This window comes from Heterodontus francisci, chromosome 48 (assembly GCF_036365525.1).
Source record: "Heterodontus francisci isolate sHetFra1 chromosome 48, sHetFra1.hap1, whole genome shotgun sequence".
Classification (NCBI taxonomy): domain Eukaryota; kingdom Metazoa; phylum Chordata; class Chondrichthyes; order Heterodontiformes; family Heterodontidae; genus Heterodontus; species Heterodontus francisci.
The window spans coordinates 3,310,636-3,329,817 of NC_090418.1; the positions used below are offsets into that span (position 1 = coordinate 3,310,636).

The 19,182-nt window shown below is 43.5% G+C and overlaps 2 protein-coding genes across 16 annotated transcripts in view; one reads left to right on the top strand and one right to left on the bottom strand.

Moving 5' to 3' along the window:
• LOC137357390 (G2/mitotic-specific cyclin-B3-like) overlaps nt 1-16,795 on the bottom strand; it is a 62,633-nt gene extending 45,838 nt beyond the window's left edge. For 7 of the 14 annotated variants that reach the window (XM_068023707.1, XM_068023703.1, XM_068023702.1 and 4 more), the window contains exons 1-3: nt 16,333-16,794; nt 10,316-10,414; nt 3,090-3,410 (exon numbers count right to left, since the gene is read on the bottom strand). The gene's annotated coding sequence lies outside the window, so the exon portion shown is untranslated. Of the gene's footprint in view, nt 1-3,089; nt 3,411-10,315; nt 10,415-16,312 lie in introns of all 14 variants that reach the window. The other 7 variants (XM_068023708.1, XM_068023705.1, XM_068023704.1 and 4 more) reach the window with 5 other exon arrangements.
• Nucleotides 16,796-16,843: 48 nt separating this feature from the next.
• Nucleotides 16,844-19,182, top strand: part of polr2a (RNA polymerase II subunit A) — a 44,418-nt gene continuing 42,079 nt past the window's right edge. Inside the window, exons 1-2 of one of the 2 annotated variants that reach the window (XM_068023700.1) lie at nt 17,231-17,318; nt 18,574-18,691. In XM_068023700.1, coding sequence (XP_067879801.1) covers nt 18,653-18,691 — 39 coding nt within the window. In that variant the 5' untranslated portion in view covers nt 17,231-17,318; nt 18,574-18,652. Of the gene's footprint in view, nt 17,319-18,573; nt 18,692-19,182 lie in introns of both variants that reach the window. The other variant, XM_068023699.1, reaches the window with a different exon arrangement.

Sequence of the window (19,182 nt, forward strand, 5' to 3'; positions counted from 1 at the left end):
CATGGGCTTTATAAATAGATGCATCGCGTCCAAAAACAAGGAAGTCATGTGAACCCTTTTTAAATCACTGGTTAGGCCTCAGCTGGAGTATTGTGTCCAATTCAAGGCGCCACACTTTAGGAAGGATGGACAAGGCCTTGGAGAGGGTGCGGAGGAGAATTAATAGAATGGTCCCAGGGATGAGAGACTTCAGTTATGTGAAGAGACTGGAGAAGCCAGTCAAGAGTGAACTATACAGTAAATGGAAAAGTCCTGGGGAAAATTGATGTCCAGAGAGATTTGGGTGTTCAGGTCCACTGTTCCCTGAAGGTGGCAACGCAGGTAAATAGAGTGGTCAAGAAGGCATACGGCATGCTTTCCTTCATCGGACGGGGCATTGAGTACAAGAGTTGGCAGGTCATGTTACAGTTGTATAGGACTTTGGTTCGGCCACATTTGGAATACTGCGTACAGTTCTGGTCGCCACATTATCAAAAGGATGTGGATGCTTTGGAGAGGGTGCAGAGGAGGTTCACCAGGATGTTGCCTGGTATGGAGGGCGCTAGCTATGAAGAGAGGTTGAGTAGATTAGGATTATTTTCATTAGAAAGACGGAGGTTGAGGGGGGACCTGATTGAGGTGTACAAAATCATGAGAGGTATAGACAGGGTGGATAGCAAGAAGCTTTTTCCCAGAGTGGGGGTTTCAATTACTAGAGGACACGAGTTCAAAGTGAAAGGGGAAAAGTTTAGGGGGGATATGCGTGGAAAGTTCTTTACGCAGAGGGTGGTGGGCACCTGGAACGCATTGCCAGCGGAGGTGGTAGATGCGGGCACGATGGAGTCTTTTAAGATGTATCTGGACAGATACATGAATGGGCAGGAAGAAAAGAGATACAGAAGCTTAGAAAATAGGCGACATGTTTAGAGAGAGGATCTGGATCGGCGCAGGCTTGGAGGGCCGAAGGGCCTGTTCCTGTGTTGTAATTATCTTTGTTCTTTGTTCTAAGCCGAGACGGTTACGGGGAAGTTTAACAGAAGTGTTTAAAACTATAAAGTCCTTTGATATTATAAACAAGGAGAAAGAAGGGTCAGTAACCAGAGGACATTGATTTAAGATAATGGGCAAAAGAACCAGAGGGGAAATGGGGTGAATTTTATTTACACAGTGAGTTATGATGATCTGGAATGCACTTTTTAAAGAATTTATTTATGGGATGTAGACATCACTGGCCAGGCCAGCATTTATTACCCATCCCTAATTGCCCTCGAGAGGGTGGTGGTGAGCTGCCTTCTTGAACTGCTGCAGTCCACGTGGTGTCGGTACACCCACAGTGCTGTTAGGGAGGGTGATCCAGGATTTTAATTCTGCGCTAACAAAGGAACAGCGAGCGATACGTTTCCAAGTCAGGATGGGGTGTGACTTGGAGTGGAATCTACAAATGTTGGTGTTCCCATGCATCTGATGCCCTTGTTCTTTCTGCAGTAGAGGTCATAGGTTTGGAAGGGTGTCTGAAAGGGCATTGGAAGCAGATTCAATAGTAACTTTCAAAAGGGTATTGGATAAATACTCAAAATGGACAAATCTGCAGGGCTATGGGGAAAGAGCAGGGGTCGTGGAAATAATTAGATAGGTCTTTCAAAGAATCAGCACAGGCACGATGGGCCGAATGGCCTCCTTCCTTGCTGTGTCATTCAAGGAATTGACTGTACTATCCCCTCAGATCCCCAGGATGTCCCTAAGGGATTACCAAAAGTGAAGAATTGCTTTTTGATGTTCAGTCTTTTTTGTGTTAGGGAAGTGCGGAGTCCAATTTCCGTGCAGCAAGATACCAAAAGCGGTAAATCAGCAGCTAATTTGTCTATTGGAGGTGCTGAATGGGGAAGGAAGTTGGCCAAAAACTGAGGACCGGTTAGACTCTTCTTCCTGGAGAGGAAGCAAATGAGAAGTGGCCTGGTGGATAAGTGGGATAGAAAGAGTTCATCCTGGGAATTACTTCATGGTAAGAAGCGACGGGGGGTGGGGAGGAGTAAGAGGGCATTAGGTACAGAAGAAGATAAGGTCAGACCTGCTGTCAGGTAGTATTTTTTCCACATATACCTGGGAATTATTCGAGAGGCAGATGGAAGGCAATGGGGCTAAACTGATAGTTCTTTCAAAAGAGCCAGGACAGGTACGATGGGCTCAATGGCCTTTCTCTGCTCTATCATTGTGATTTTGTCCGTCTTTGTAACTCATTTAAAATAAATGGGTCAACACAGCCCTTAAAGTAGCAAAATAACACTATATGATCAAACGGTTTGGGTGCTCATTGCAAACAGTAATCTATTTCTAGGCTGGTATAATCATTGTGTGTGTGTATATATATATATAATCAAATTACCAACAGGGTATTGTATTAAATTCGGAAACATTTGTTAAACTAAACTAATCCAACTATTACAAGTCATAATGAATGATTTCCACATGGTAGTTTACACTATAATTGCACATTGTGCAGGTTACATTTCAACGCCCAATTAGGTGCTGTAACTTGATCATTCCTGGTATTTATCGCTGCAAAGTGCCCCGAAGGTAGTTTTGGGGGCGTTTTAGAATTTACTGCCGAATCTGCATGAAACAGTTAGAGCACGAGCGGGTGTTGAAAACTTTTTACCAACCTTTCAAACTTTTAAATCATAACACACCACCTGCTATTTACGACCTTAAAGCAGTCTCTCTAACCCCCCGAAGGCTCATTGTTCCCATTACTGTGTCGCAGGGAAATCCAATTTCACAAGAATTAGTGTTAATACAACTGCTGTTTAAGTTTCATTCTGGTCAAGTCTGGACCTTTCCCCATTGATCACTCTGAATTGATGTGCTTCTTCTGTTGTCTGCTCCCGCTCTCTCTCTCTCTTGTAACTTTGATAATATTTGGGATTTAATCTATGTCATTCGTGTAGCTATTATGGAAGTTACTAATGAAATGGCGAGCTCTGGGCATCATTACTGTGCTGATTTATCTGTTAGTATCAGATTTTGGGTGGAACCTGCAGGATTTAAACCTCTCTTCCTGAAACTTTCACTCCTTTTTTTTTTAATGTTTTAAGTGTATTTTCCTCTCTCACCTTTGCTCCGTTAGCGGGATCTCTGTGTTGCCAATGGTCTCAGACGATGCTCCCACAATTGCCCCTTGCTGGTGTGATGGTTAAACCGCCGCAGACACTTTGGAACAGCGGAATCCACGCCGGATTCTCCCGCGAAAACCGCCCCTTGAAAAGGGCCAATGGGAGCCCGCCGCCCAGCCGGCGTCCTTGGTCACTGTTGCTAAGGGTGTGGCCACCGTACACTTCCGTACACGCCCACTCGCTGGGCACCATGTAACCTTCCCGAGTGATGGTCACCATCCGGCATTGGGACGGTCGTTTGCGTCTATATTTGACAGCGGGCTATGTATGGCCAAGGGAAAGGTGATACTTAAAAAGATATACTTCTATTTTTGCCTAACACACGATAAGTCCCCATTCACCCAATACCCCTGCTCGCAGACCTAGATTGGCTCCCAGTCTGGCAATGTCTCCATTTTAAAATTCACATCCTTGTTTTCAAATCCCTCAATGCCTCACTCCCTTTGCACACTCCTCCAGCCCTACCACCCTCTGAGATCTCTGTACTCTTCCAAATCTGGCCTCGTGCTCATCCACGATTTCCATCACGCCACCATTGGCGGCTGTGCCTTCAGCTGCTGTGACCCTAATCTCTGGACTTCCCTCCATAAACCTCTGCCTCTCTCCCTTCCTTTAAAAAGTGTTCCTAAACCCTACCGCTTTGACCAAGCTTTTGATCACCTGACCTAATATCTTATGTGGTTCGGTGTCAAATTTCAGATGAACTTGCCGAGGGGCAGCATGTAGATGAGAAATAGCAGTCATGTAATCTCCTGAGGCAGGCAGAAAGGAAAAGAAATGCAGGGCCAATAAAACGTTTGGAAAATTCCAATCTTCATTCCAACCAGTCTGGGCGATCACATTGACCATGTGTACACCAACTCTTTCACCAAGATGATGCCACGAACGAGCAGCTTTAGAAAGAAGACTCGGAAAAGGCTGGACTAGGGGCCGTAAGTATAAAACAGTCATTAATAAATCCAATAGGGAATTCAGGGAGAAACCTTTTGTTTAGCCAGAGTTGTGAGAATGTGGAACTCGCTACCGTAGGGAGTGGTTGAGGCAAATAGCATAGATATATTTAAAAGGAAGATGAATAAACACATGAGGGAGAAAGGAATAGAAGGATATGCTGATAGGGTGAGAAAAGGAGGAGTGGGAGGAGGCTCGTGTGGAGCATAAACACCAGCACGGAGCAGATGGGCCGAATGGCCTGATTCGATGCTGTAAATTCTGCATAATTCTACATAAACTCTTTTCATAAGATTTAGATGAAAGGTTATTAAGGTATTTAAAATTATGGAAGATTTCAATAATCAGCAAAACCTATTTCCACTGCTCAGTGAATCAGGGAATGAACCTCAGATCGCACCGAAAGAATAAAGGGCAAGTTTAATCTTGTTTCAAAAAAAAACTTCTAAAGTTAGAACACGGAATGACTTACCAGAGTGGTGGAATCAGAATGGAAAATTACCTTTAAAAAGGAGAAATAGTTGACTATTTGAAAAAAAGAAACAATTCAAAAGGTAATGAGGAAAAGATCAGGAGAATGGGACCTAGTGGATATCTCACTGGGAGCTCTGGCACAAGCGCAATGGACTGACAGCCTCCTTCTGTTCCATTGTATCATCGCAAAAGAACCAGAGCTAAGATGAGAAATATCTTCACTCAGCATGTGACCTGGAACGCGCTGCCTGAAAGGGCGGTGGAAGCAGATTCAATAGTAACTTTCAAAAGGGAATACTTGAAAAGGAAAAAAAAATTGCAGGCCTATGGGGAGGAAGGGGGTGGAGAAACAGGGGAAGTGAGACCGATTGATAGCTTTCACAAAGAGCTGGCACAGGCATAGTGGGCTGAGCGGCCTCCTTCCGTATGATTCTATATGTCAATTTATTCGGAGTGACTGACTGGACAAATGTACACTTGCTGCAATTACAGGGTGAGCAAGGCAGTTGGAACAGATTCATGGGTCTCGGGAAGGACTTGAGCCATTCCATTCAATTACAGGGTATCCTGTGGGGCTGTTCATAGCGCACTTGAATGTGTGGGGGTCAATACCATTTTCAATTCTGATCACCCAAGTGAAAAATCTGCTTTTGAGCCACTTCTGCTCTGGGATACCTTCAAAGGATATTCCAGTAAGAAGCATTATGGGTGAATCAATTAATGCTAATGGATTGTCACTACATCTCCGAGAAGAGTTTCATGGTGCGTATTGCTGAAGTGTCTTTGTCAATGTTTTTCCACGATATATTGTGTTAATTCACCTGTTCAAAATGCTGCTGCCCATCACCCACTTGCTTGCTGACTTGCACTGGCTCCTAGTCTGACAACACTTCAATTTTTAAATTCTCATCCTTGTTTTCAAATCACTCCACGGCCTCACCCCTCCCCATCTCTATAACCTTTGCCGACCCTCCAAGATCTCTGCACTCCTCCAATTCTGGCCTCTTGTGCATCCCCGATTTTTCACCACTGGTAGCCGTGCCTTCAGCCGCCTAGGCCCTAATCTTCTCCATCTATTTTCCCTCTCCTCCTTTAAGTGCTCTTTAAAACCTACCACTTTAAGCTTTTGGTCACGACCATATGTAGGCTGAGTTCAAATTCTTGTCTAGATAACTCTACTGTGAAGCACTTTGAGACATTTCACTAGTTGTTGTTAATCTATTCAAATCTATTATAAATCTTGGGTAGAGCTCAAAGTTCTAGTCCACTAACCTCGTCTTCACTCTGGCGACACTTTCCCACCAATATTTACCAAGGGCCCCCAACTATATTGTGACAGCTGGCATAGCAACATTGAATGCAGAATGTTAAACCAAGGCCCCGTCTGCCCTCTCAGGTGCACGTAAAAGATCCCATGGCCTCAATCTCCAAGAAAAACCAGAGGAGTTCTTCCCAGTGTCCTAGCCAATATTTATCCCTCAAACATGCAAAAATATAATCTGGTCATTGTTTGTGGGATCTTGCTGTACTCAAATTGCTGCCGCATTTCCTACATTACAACAACGACTTGACTCAAAGTACGCCATTAGCTGTAAAGCACTTTGGGACTTCCTGAGAGGGACGAAAGGCACTGGAGAAAAGTTCTTTCTTGGCTTCCTTTTCTATATCCTGCCCTTTTAAAGCAGCCTCTGCTCAGATCAACAGAGTTAGCACCTATGAGGTTCACTGCACACATCGAAAACATATACTGCCAATTCCCTGCTAATATAAAGGCTGCTGTAAAGCTAAGAAGTGCTGTAGGCGTCAGAATTTCTAGGTCAGAGCTGTTGGGCTGCAATATTCTTTCAGTGTGGCCATGTGACTATTGTGTTACAGAATCAACTACACGCAGCAGGCTGCCTAGCTTAAAAGCACTGTAACTGCACTCAAGACAAAGAATATCTGGATGGACTTTAAATTGTACTTTGTTTAAAAAAAAATCAATTCTTGCCCAATTTTCTCCCCTCCTCTTGCTGAGGTACAGCTCCAGAAATACCTCCAATTGACTATTCTTCACATGAGCCAAAACTGAAGCATTGGTGGCATATTTGACAACGGACTGCATCACATTGCAATCCTATCCTTGCATCGGAAAAAGATCGGGGGGTGGGAAGGAGAAGGAATCAGTGTTCAAGAAGAAACACTCGCTTATTCTCCTCTCTCGCCCCCATTAACCTAGGAAGCACACACGCCAATTGTACAGCCCATACTCATGGTCTCAGCAGGGATCAGCTAATTCAAAGAGACTGGGAATTGATACTGGGATCTCTGTTTCTATGGTTCAGTGCCAAAAGTGGCAGAGTGTTTATATACTGGATTAACTGGGGGAGGTGCTAGATTGTTTTGTAGTTTTAAAAAAAAAATCTAATCACTATCCATAAATGACTGAATTCAAAGTGTCAATGTTTCTGACAGAGCTCTGAGCTGGGCGCCTGCTGGTTAGAGCCTGACTATGCAGCAGAGCTCCAAGCTGGGCGCCTGCTGGTTAGAGCCTGACTGTGCAGCATAGAGCTCAGAGTCGGCCCCAAGCATGCTGGAAAGGGCAGCACAGAAATCTAACCAGGGCAGTGTAGCTATATAAAAACAAAAAATGCTGGAAATACTCAGGTCTGGCAGCATCTGTGGAGAAAGAGAAACAGAATTAATGCTTCAGGTCGATGACCCTTCATCAGATCTAGCTGTATGCCTGTGGTAACATGAGAGTACAGATCTCTGACGTAACCATTCGGTTCTGCATCAAGGTTACAGGCACTGTTGGAATAACACATCACAAAGACACTTCAGATTTATTGAAAATGGCCAAACATGACATTTCATTTATTGGTACAGCATTCTATTGTCGACATTTCCATTTGTGGCAGAGAGCAGAACTGGGCCCATAAATATACAAATCCAATAGCGAATTCAGGAAAGAAACTTCTTTCCCCAGAGAGTGGTGAGAATGTGGAACTCACTAGCACAGGGAGTGGTTGAGGTGAATTAAATAGATACATTTAAGGGGAAGCTGGATAAACACGAGGGAGAAAGGAATAGAAACTCTATGACTCTAAGGATATGCTGAAAGGGTGAGATGAAGAGGAATGGGAGGAGGCTCCTGTGGGGCATAAACACCAGCATGGAGCAGATGGGCTGAATGGGCTGTTTCTGTGCTGTAAATTCTATGTAACAAACAGCACAATAGTACAACTTTGATTATCACATTACATCCTTTCTTCTGAATAAATTATCCAACTTTCTTACACATGCTTGTATCTAGACTGTCTGCTGAACCTTCGGGTTTCAGGAAACTTTACAAGCGGGTAAATGGCTAGAAGGGAAGCAAATTACCAGCCCAATTTAAAACGTTCCAACTTTGGCACAGCCACCTCCCATTTCCATAGCTGGATGCTGCCATGGTCTGAGAGTCCAGTCTGTACCCTGACATCAAATCCACACAGCCGTAGTATTTGACTAATGCAGCATTCTGTTCTACCATTAGTGAGCACAGCTCAATCGACGCGATGAGAGATTACACAAACTCTGGTGGTATTCGCTTGAATTTAGGTTAACGGGTGATTCAATCGAAGTTTAAGATAATAGGTACACTAGACAGACAACCTATTTCTGCTGACTGGGGAGTCTAGGACTAAGGCACATACTCTAAAAATTGGAGCCAGACCTTTTCAACAGTGAAATTAAGAAACTCTTCTACACACAAAGGGTGGTAAAAGTTTGGAACTCTCCCACAATCAACTGTTAATTTTAAATCGAAGATTGATAGATTTTTGTTAACCAAAGGGGACAATGGTGGGTATATGGAGCTAGGTCACAGATCAACCATAATCTTATTGAATCACGCAACAGGCTTAAGGGGCTGAATGACCTCCTCCTGTTCCGATGTTATTTGGAATTAAACCAGTATGAGTGCCCCATGTGTCACTTACTGAAAAGCAGCTCGACAAGTGTCCTCATCTGAGCAGACACCATTAACATAATAAATGAATCATTAATTAAACAAACAAACGTACAATTCTGTATCATAATACTGTTCAAGCATCCTGGCCATTCTATACTCTGTGGCTCCCACTGGTTGTGAAAGAGGTCAGACGTGACATGGGTTTCCAGCATTTTCTGCTGCTGTTTTCATGGGCAGCGTGCGTAGTTTTTCACTTCACCTCAACTAGTTAAAACAGCTCGATTCACACTGATTGCAGAGTGGGTCCAGTGAATGATGAAATTCCACCCATTCCCGTCACCTCCACCCCTCCACCCCCCAAAATCCCAGACAAAATCTTCTGCTCTCATGCAGTCATCTCTGGTGAAATACAAGTGACAAACCTGTAATGGAGGTGCTGTTAGTACAGGCGGCATGAACAATGGGAAGTGATTTTATTAGATATTCCGGGCTCAAACATGCATGGACAAATAATCCAAATGCAACAGCGAACAACATAAATGGGGATTACAGGGAAAGCCAGTCACCCGTACAAACATGGCAGGTTGCAACACAGAGGGGCACATCAACAAGTGTATGCCCTGGATGTGCAGTGCTGTCAGAAGGCAAAGTTCAGACATGCCCTCTTGTGAAGCTTTAGTGAGATCAGTTAGGGTAACTGGTTCCATGACATTATAGGAGAAACCACACTTCATCCAATATGCTGAGAGTATCTTTGGGCATCTTTTTTTTTTTAAATTCATTCATGGGATGCGGGCGTCGCTGACAAGGCCAACATTTATTGCCCATCCCTAATTGCCCCTTGAGAAGGTGGTGGTGAGCCACCCTCTTGAACACAACTGAGTAGCTTGCTAGGCCATTTCAGAGGGCAGTTAAGAGTCAACCACATTGCTATGGTCTGGAGTCACAGATAGACCAGACTGTCATAACCTTGTACAGCTTTATCAAATCTCCTCTCAATCTCTTTTGCTCCAAGGAGAACCACCCCAGCCTATCCAATCCTCCTCATAGCTGCAATTTTTCATCCTGGCAACATCCTCGTAAATCTCCTCTGTACCCTCTCTAGTGCAATTACATCCTTTCTGTAATGAGGCGACCAGAACAGCACACAGTACTCAAGTTGTGGCCTAACTAATGTTTTACATAGTTCCAGCCTAACCTCCCTGCTCTTATATTCTATACCTCGGCTAATAAAGGAATGTCCTTCCTGAAGTGTTATTGAAGTATATTCACCGAACAGCTTTGGCAGAGGGTAGCTGCCTGACTGGGAGAAGGGGCAGGGGAGCGATGTAAGGATTGCAAGAGACAGTCAGTGATAAACTGTTCTCCTTATAGCAGAGAAGGTTATGGGAAGATTCAATAGAGGCATTCAATATCATGATGCATTTTGATAGGATACATAAGGAGAAACTGTTTCCAGTGGCAGGGGGCTTGGTAACCAGAGGACACAGACTTAAGATAATTGGAAAAAGATCCAGAGGGGACATGAGGATTTTTTTTTTGCTGCGGTGAGTTGTTGTGATCTGGAACGCGCTACCTGAAAGGGCAGTGGAAGCAGATTCAACAGTAAGTTTCAAAAGGAAATTGGATAAATACTTGAATCAAAAAAAAGTTACAGGACTATGGGGTAAAGGAAATAATTGGCTAGCTCCCCCAAAGAGCTGGCACAGGCATGATGGGCCAAAAGGCCCCCTTCTGTGTTGTAATATTCTTTGATTTTGTAATCTATTTATCATCTCTGATCACAAATGTGCAAGAAAACACTCACCTCAATTTGTACAAACCTGTGAATGGTGTGATCGAGGACAATGGTCAGTAGAAACACAAGCAAGGGTTGTTGTCATTGGCATTTTCTTACAGTTTAAGGCTGTGGGTGGAAAGATTTCACACACTCACTGTATGAACTGTGAAGCAGTACAATTAGACAGTCTGTCCTTTCCCAAGTTTCTGCCTGTCTACAGAAAGTACCTTGTTCTCTCAGGGTACAGTACTGTAATGGTTATGGTCCCCGACGAGCAGCTCACGAGTTCATAGCACACAGTGGGGATTTGTGGAGCTGAGTTCAACAAGACTGGTCATTTGTGGGCTGGCACCAGAGAACAACCATGATAAAAATTACCGGAGTTTTGTAAAAATCCAGCTAGTTCACTGATCTCCTTCACCCGCCACCCCTAACCCAGACTGGCCTACATGAAACTCCAGTCCCACACTATGTAGTTAGCCTCTCATAAGCCCTCCGGGATGGCCTAGCAAGGCACTCGACTGCCAAGTAGACTAATAGTAGAGAATAAATGTGGGCTCACCAGCACCATGCACCACTAAAGAACAAGTGAATGAGATGATAAAGCACCATGTAAGAGGGCATAGCTGCAGCACAGGGGTAGGTCAGAGGGAACTACCCTGAACGTGATCCATGCTCAGAGTGCAGGGAACACTGCCTGGGAGGGTGGTAGAGGTGGGTTGCCTCACATCCTTTAAAAAGTACCTGGATGAGCACTTGGCACATCATAACATTCAAGACTATGGGCCAAGTGCTGGAAAATGGGATTAGGTAGACAGGTCAGGTGTCTTTAATGCATTGGTGCAGACTCGTTGGGCCAAAGGACCTCTTCTGCACTGTATTATTCTGTGATTCTGAACAGAAACTCTGAGAAAATGAAACTGAAAGCTACATCCTACATGCAGAATTAACTCTCTCTTAAACACTAATGCTTACATCAGATAGAGTGTCAGCATTAGGATTTCTGTAAAGCATACAATGGGTCTGCGAAAAGTTCACAATGCAACACAAAACAGCCAGCAGTCCAATTCCAGAGATAGCCCCTGCCACTTTGGGGCATACCTGGAAGAACCTGTATAACACGAGGCAGTTACAGAGATGTCGCTGGTGCCAGTAATACTTTTCATTGAATTATACAGCACAGAAGGAAGCCGTTCAGTTCATTGTGCCCAAGCTGGCTCTTTGAAAGAGCTATCAAATTAGTCCCACTCCCCTGTTTCCACTGCCCTTTCAGGCAGCGCATTCCAAACATCATAACTCACTGGATAAAATAATTCTCATCTCCCCCTCGGTTTCATTTGCCAATTATTTTAAATCTGCGTCCTCTGGTTAACAACCCTCCTGCCCCTGGAAACAGATTCTCCTTATCTACTGTATCAAAACTTCATAATTTTAAATACCTCAATTAAATCTCCCCTTAACTTTCTCTGCTAGAAGAACAATCCCAGCTTCTCCCAGTCTTTCCACATAACTGAAGTCCCTGGTACCATTCCAGTAAATCTCCTCTGCACCCTCTCCAAGGTCTTGACATCATTCCCAAAGTGTGCAGCCCAGAACTAATCACAATGCTCCAACTGGGGCCTAACCAGTGATCTGTAAAAGGTTTAGCATAACTTCCTTGTTTTTGTTTATTTATAAAGCCATGTACTTTTAACAGTTTTATCAACTTGTCCTGTCACCTTCAAAGATAAACGTCCCGGTACCCCCTTTAAAATTCTACCATTTAGTTTATATTCACTTTTGAGGTAAAAAGTTAGCAGCATGGAAGAATAAAGTGTAATGGATCAAGTTAAATATTTCCTAAATTCTCAGGCGTCAGTCATGGCTCAATGAGTAGCGTTCTCGCCTCCGATTCAAAAGGTCATGGGCTCAAGTCCACTCCAGAGACTTCAGCCCATAATCTAGGCTGGCGCTCCAGTGCAGTACTGAGGGGGTGCTACACAGGCAGTGGTGCCATCTTTCAGATAAGATGTTAAACCAAGACCCCCATCTGTCCTCAGTTGAATGTAAAAGATCCCACAAAACTATTCAAAGAAAAACAGGGGAGCACTCCCCACAGTCCTGGCCAAGAATTAGGCATCGACCAGCATCACTTAAAAAAAAAAGCAGATGATTTGGTTATCACATTGCTGTTTATGGGACCTTGCTGCCGTGTTTCCTACATTACAATAGTGACTGCACTTCAAATAGTCGTTCATTGGCTAATCGCTTAGTGACATCCTGAAGTCGTTAAAGGTGCTATATATCTTGGGAATTCTCTAGCTCAGAGGGCTGTGGGTGCTCAGTTGTTGAGTGTATTCAAGATTAAAATGGTTAGATTTTTGAACACGAAGGGAGTCAAGGGATTATGGGGATAGGATGCAAAACTGAAGTTGATGTAGACGATCTCCCGCAATCTTACTGAATGGCAGAGCAGGCTTGAAGGGCAAGGTGGCCTGCTGCTGCTTCTTATAAATGCAAGCTCACTCTTTCTTAAAGCATACTGGTACTAATATGCTAAGACTGCAGTTATACTGGCACTGCATTATTTGAAGCGGAAACAAAGGAGGACACCCATTTCTCAAGTCAGATCAACATCATAACAGGAAGAAACCAGGAATTGAGGATTTTAAGCTAGTTTTAGTTGGCAGTATAACTTGTCTAAAAATGCCTTGTGATGACAGATACCATTGGGGAAATATTTGATTCCTTGTGCCAATCAACTATATGATTCACTATAAAGTGCTCTAGTCAAACCACATCGTAGGTACAGAGGCAAATTCTGGTAACAAAAACAAGGAAGAGATTCAAGCCCTAAAGGCAGCTCAGGAAAAAAGTCACCAGACTGACGCTTAGTTTCGCAGGACTGAAACACGAGGAAAAGCAGGAGAAAATTGGGATTTTCAACCTTGAAAGATTTGGGAGAAGACCTTGTAGAATATATAATGGCACAGGGAAGACAAGCCTAGAGCACTTCAAACTAAACCTCAACACTAGGGCGAGGGGACACCAGGTCAACCTGGATAAATCAGGAAGTCCAGCTTCACAAACAAAGCCACCATGGAACAGACTTCTCGGCAAAGAACGGGAGTCGCAAATCCATCAATGGTTTAAAGAACAGCAGGACATGGCGATGGGAGTGTCGGAAAGGCAAAAAGATAGTTCATTTCTGCTTCCTCCACTGTATCTATTTTAGGAATGAAGCTCTTAAAAGAATGCATGAATCATAACATTCTTACAAACCTAAATTATAATAGAACAGTCCCAAAGTTAAGTACCAGTGAACGAGACCATCTAGCTCATCCTTCCAATACAACTCAACACAGCATTTGATTCAAGTTGTTTAGTTACAAAATACAAAAACAATTTAATAAATGAGTTAAACCAGGATCATTTAAAGATTTTACAAATTCAGCTTGCATCCTTGCTACATTTCAGAGACTCCTTCCTCCGCAGACATCCCATATCATCACTGCCATTCAACAACAGAAATCAAAAGTGTTGGAAATACACAATCCATCAACCGGTGCGTGAAAGGATCGACAGATGCAATCCGAAAGGTGGGCAAAATGGAGTTCTGACAACAGCTCTCCACCTGAAATGTGAACATATCCAATTCTCCTTTACATTCTGATGGATGAGCTGTGCCATTCCAGCATTTTCCTTTTTAGATTTCCAGCATTTGCAATTCCAGCATTGTTTCTAAAACATGTGTTGACCTGACTTTACAGGAACAGAAGGAGGCCATTCAACCCCTCGAGCCTTTTCTGTCATTCAATGAGGCCATGGCTGATCTGTATCCAAACTATTTACCCACCTTGTATCCCTTAATACCCTTGGCAAGCAAAAATTTCAACTATAAAATGATTATTTGAGCTATTATCTACTGCTTTTTGAGAGGTGTTCCAAACTACCACCCTTTTGTGTGAAGAAGTGTTTCCCAACTTCTCTCCTGAATGGTTTAGTTCTGCTTTTAAGGTTATGCCCCCTACCCCCCACCCTCATCCTAGTCCAAGACTCCTCACCAGCAGAAAGTTTCTATCTACCATACCAATTGCTTTGAAAATCCTAAAAGGCTCAATGATAGAGAAATGAATGTTATTTTCATTTGCTAGTTACATCATTGAGTGCAAGACTAACACAAATACACAGCATTTGGAATATGTATATTCAGAATGTTACTATGCCCAGAGGCAACCATTACCATATTCTGATCAAAGAGCGTGTATGATTGTTAGGTAGAAAGTAGCCTCATTGCCAACTCACTGTCATGCTTCTCCATACCACAGTGCACAAGTGTTTTGAGAACAGCTTTTCCACCACACATTTCAGCTTGTAATTCCTCCACTGATGCCTCTGAGCCACACAGTGTCTTTCTAGCCTGGAATGCAGGCAGGTGACTCTCTCTGAAGCCTCTTAACAATCCTGTACTCGACCCAAATGCAAAGAAGTTTGGGATAATGGGTCATCCTGGTTCTCCCCTATGTGTGGGGAAGCACGGAGACTCTGCTCAGCTTGTCCCAAACACTTGGTAGGCGAGAACATATTTTTGTTATGAGAAGGATATTAAAGATTCAGTCGGCTAGACTAAGTTAAAACACAGACTAGCCACATTCTAACTGAATGGCGGTTCAGGCTGGAGCAGCTGGATGGCCTCCTCCCGTTCCTACGTCACACACAAAACCATATGCTTAAAAACATGACTGGGCCAAGTGATTTCAGTAGCACAACCACCGCCCCCAAGAATTTCAACACTTACCATGCTGCTTGAGCACTGCAAATCTGTGTAAAGTGTTGAAAAAGGCCAACTTCCATTTCTACAGGGCAATGACCTCACTACATCCCAAAGCGCTTTACAGCCAATAAAGTACTTTTAAAGTGTAGTCACTGTTGAAATGTAAGAAACATGACAGCCATGTGGATCCACAAACACCAATGGTGAGAATGACCGGATCATCTCTTTGGAATATTGGTTGAGAGATAAATTTTAGTCCAGGGCACCAGGGAGGACTCCAGTGTTGTTCTTCAAAATGCCAACAGCGGGATCTTTTCTGTCCACCTGAGAGGGGTCTCAGTTTAACACTGCATCTGAAAGCAGCATCTCTGACAGCGCAGCGCTCCCTCAATATTGAACTGAAGTGAGCCAAACGTGATGGCACAAATTAATGGATCCTCAAAATTCCTGCAATAATCCCAGAACTGCTTGCAACAACATGATGGGACCTAATTCAGTCTCCATAAAACAGTGGCTGTGCCTTGACCCATCTGTGTCAAAAATCCATCTGCGTGCTCTGTTCAATAAGATGTTCAAACACATTAGTAACACAGGTAAGACTGTCGTAGTGAGAACCAATTTAAATTAGCTTTAAAATATTTAACTATTATACTTAAGTTGTACACTGTCATTTTTGTAAATGTAGCCAAGTTTTGGGACAAGTTACACCTCAGTATCAAGTGTGGGCACAGGTTAGAGCAGAAGTGAAGAGGTTGTTTTGTAGTAAATTAAATGTTTTATTTTAAATAAACCTACCTAATTATCAGGAAAATTTGAAGCTCCTCAGAATTCTTTCTTTTCCTCAAAAGATAGTAATGATCATTAAATGAGTAGTTTTTTAAAAAAGAAACATTGAAAGAGTTTATAAAATGAACATTTTAAAGAGTTTTAAAATCAGCCAGGAAATTAGTTCAGCCCAAAGAGGATTGAAATTACGACATATTTTGATTGGAGACATTTGGTCGATTTTTATTTTAGTGGGAAGAGGAAAAGTTTATTTATTTAAAAAATATTCCGAAGTATAAAAAGTACTTATTTTAAACGAATACTTTACTTTGTGAAATTTAAAAAAGGGAGGAATCAATCAGCCCAGTTCATTGTTGCTCAAGAACTGTCCCTGAAATCACTTGCCACCATTTTCTCCGCAAACCAGCAGAGGCCGGGGGGCGTCGATCCGGATCATTCCCGTAAAATGTCCTTCAAAACCCGAAATTATATCAAAATGAACAAACCCGGGCCTTCGGCGACTTACAAGGTCGCAGAATATCATCCATTCCTCACATCCGACCGTCCCGAAGCCGAGGTGAGCGGGAAATCTCGCAGGCAGGCCTTCAGCGGGCTTTCCTGCCAGTGTCATTCCGACCGAGTGGTGCTTTCCCCCGGTCGCCTTCTTAAGACAGCCCGAGGCTTCGTCGAGGTACAAAATTTTCGACGGGAAAGGGGCAAGAAATTACAGCGTAGATCGGAAATCGTCGGTTTGGGTTGAATTCGATCCATTTGCATCCTAAAATGCCACGTTGGGCTGTAAATCGACGGTAGAAAGGCCGCCAGTGACAGGCGCTTCCGGTGAGCGCGGCCTAGGCCGCAAGCACGACAACACATCCAAGCAGCTCGAGCCGCCGGCGCTCGCTTTCTCCTCTCTCTGGGTCCGCCAAAAAAAACCTCATCCACTTTACTTCGGTAACGCTCGGGCATTTCCGCGCCGCCTAAGGGGGCCGGGTTTCCGAAACGTAATGTATGCCACAAGCCGAGCGGCGCGAGCACGGCCGGACCCCGCCCCCTCGCCGCCACGCCGACCAATCGGCCGCGTTCGGGCGAGCTGATTTCCATACGGAGGCGTTCGAGTCCCTGCGGCGGCAAGGCGGAGACCCCGCAGCCGCCTGAAATCTATATAAAGCGGCGCACAAGCAAGAGACCCTTTAGATGCGCTTTGAGCGCACTCGGTGTAGGAGGGAAAAGGGAGGGAGAGGTGAAGGGGTGCCGTTGGTTGGGTAATTGGTTAAATGCTCACATATGGGCTATCACACCTTTCAGTCGATGTGAATGTGACTGTCTCGGTTGTAAAAGTAGGGTTTTAATAGTTTTCTTTTTAGAAAAAGAGCTTTGTTTTTTTTCTGCCGAGACGTCGCTTGACTGCTGGGAGTTTGAACCATGCAAGGACCTCCTTCCGGGGACAGCGCATGCCCACTGCGCACCATCAAAAGGGTTCAGTTTGGCATCCTGAGTCCAGATGAGATGGTATGTGCTGGGCTATTTTTTTGTTGTAGGGGGTGGGGAGAGAATTTTAACACTTTTTAAATTAAATTCTACACGTGCAAATTGCTATTGAGACCAATTAGCTTTGTAATTGCATTTAAACTTTTCATTTTTATGTAGTACTTTTGCTGCAGTTGGCTTGAGAGGTTTGGGTTTTTGATCCAGATTTCATTCTCTTTTTCTTCTTGACAATAGTTATAAGACTAAGTTTTTAAGAATTTTCTGACCAACCTGTTTGAAATTTGTAAGAGTTTTGTTATAGTTGTGTTCGGTCTTACAGGATTGCATTTCTCAGTTAAGATTCTGCAAAGTGAATGTTTCTAGAATGTCTTGACTCTAATCTGAAATGTCTCTTTTTTTTCTGAATATGTTTTTTGTCCAATCTCTTGGAACTCGCCTTTGCTAAGAGCTCAGATTTACAGGTGGCAAGTTTATGGACTGTTGCCAGCCAAGTGTTGATTTATGTAGAGAAAGTGGAGCCTTGTACACTTTACATATCCAGTTGTATAATCGTCCTTTCATAACTGGTTTAAAGGGACATTATCTTGGCTGAGTAGTGCCCTTTTCACTGTGTTGGAGAATCTTTGCCCTGACTTGTTGAAATCTATTATTGCATTGAAAGTCACTTTTTTTAAAAAAAAAATTAAAGGTGTAATATTTTTCAGGGCTTCATTTTTAGATCTCAATTTAATTTTCACAAAAGCAAGCATAACATTAAGTCCATGCAAGCTCTTAATCATTTGAGCTTGCTTGTGATAAATTTGCCCTTTGAAAGTTGTTCTTGGGCTTTCCAGTCATGCTGTGCCTCTAAAGCACTAGAATGAAGTAACTTCCCAGAGTTACTCCACACAAAGCACTCCCATTGCAGCTTCGTAAAGTTAAGGGATGGCATTTGTTGCTGCCAAACTGCACTGTTGGCACCTGTTTTGATGCAACAAGTTAAAGGCTGACAGTACAGCTCTGGTTGATCTGGAGCGAGGTGAACCCAGTTGGGTTACAGTTGCAAATCTTCCCATGGACCAGGAGAAAAATTGCATACTGGCCCAATGGTGTGGGGGGGGGGGTCTCTTAATGCAAGTGACTGGGTGAGGAACGTATCCGCTTTTTTCATTTTATTTAGAAGGGATAATGAAATGCTTTTTAGATGAAGTTGTAGATGAGGGTTACATGACCTTTAGATTGGCTACCAGCCTGAATCTCAGCAGCCTGTTATTTTCAACATTATTGTGATTTTAAGGGTTATGGAACCAAGACTGGGAGTTAGGGGAAAAACAGCCATGATCTAATTGAATGTTGGAACAGGCTTGAGGGGCTGAATGGCCTCCTATGTCATAGAACATACTTCCACTGGTCAGGTAAACTCTTCACTTTTTGTTTTCTGATTGTCTGATGTTGGAATTTAGAAAGTATCTTGAATAAAATTCTTCTGTTTCTCCCTCCTAACTTTCCTTCCCCCTTTTAATTTCCACTAACTGGTCGGTTGTGCTAGGCAAATGGCCCCAGCTTGTTTCACTGTCCTGCAGGGTGATCTAGTCTTCCCATCTTGGACCTTCATCAGCTGCTACCCTCAAGTGTCTGAAACTCCTGGAAATGATCGTGCTTCAACAGCAAGCGGAAGACTGGAAATGTTGAGTGCTGCTCTTTAGAAGGGGAATTTTGAGATGTATTGCAGTTGAAATGATATATTACAATCGAGGCTGCTTCACCCTGGACTGTTTAATGTGTGAAAATGTTCCTCCTGTGATGCTTATAATTCATCATCTAATAATTGTTCCCAGCATCAGTAAGACCTGTTCCCACCTGTACTTAATACTGTACAGCTGTCACCATGCACTCCAGGCACAGT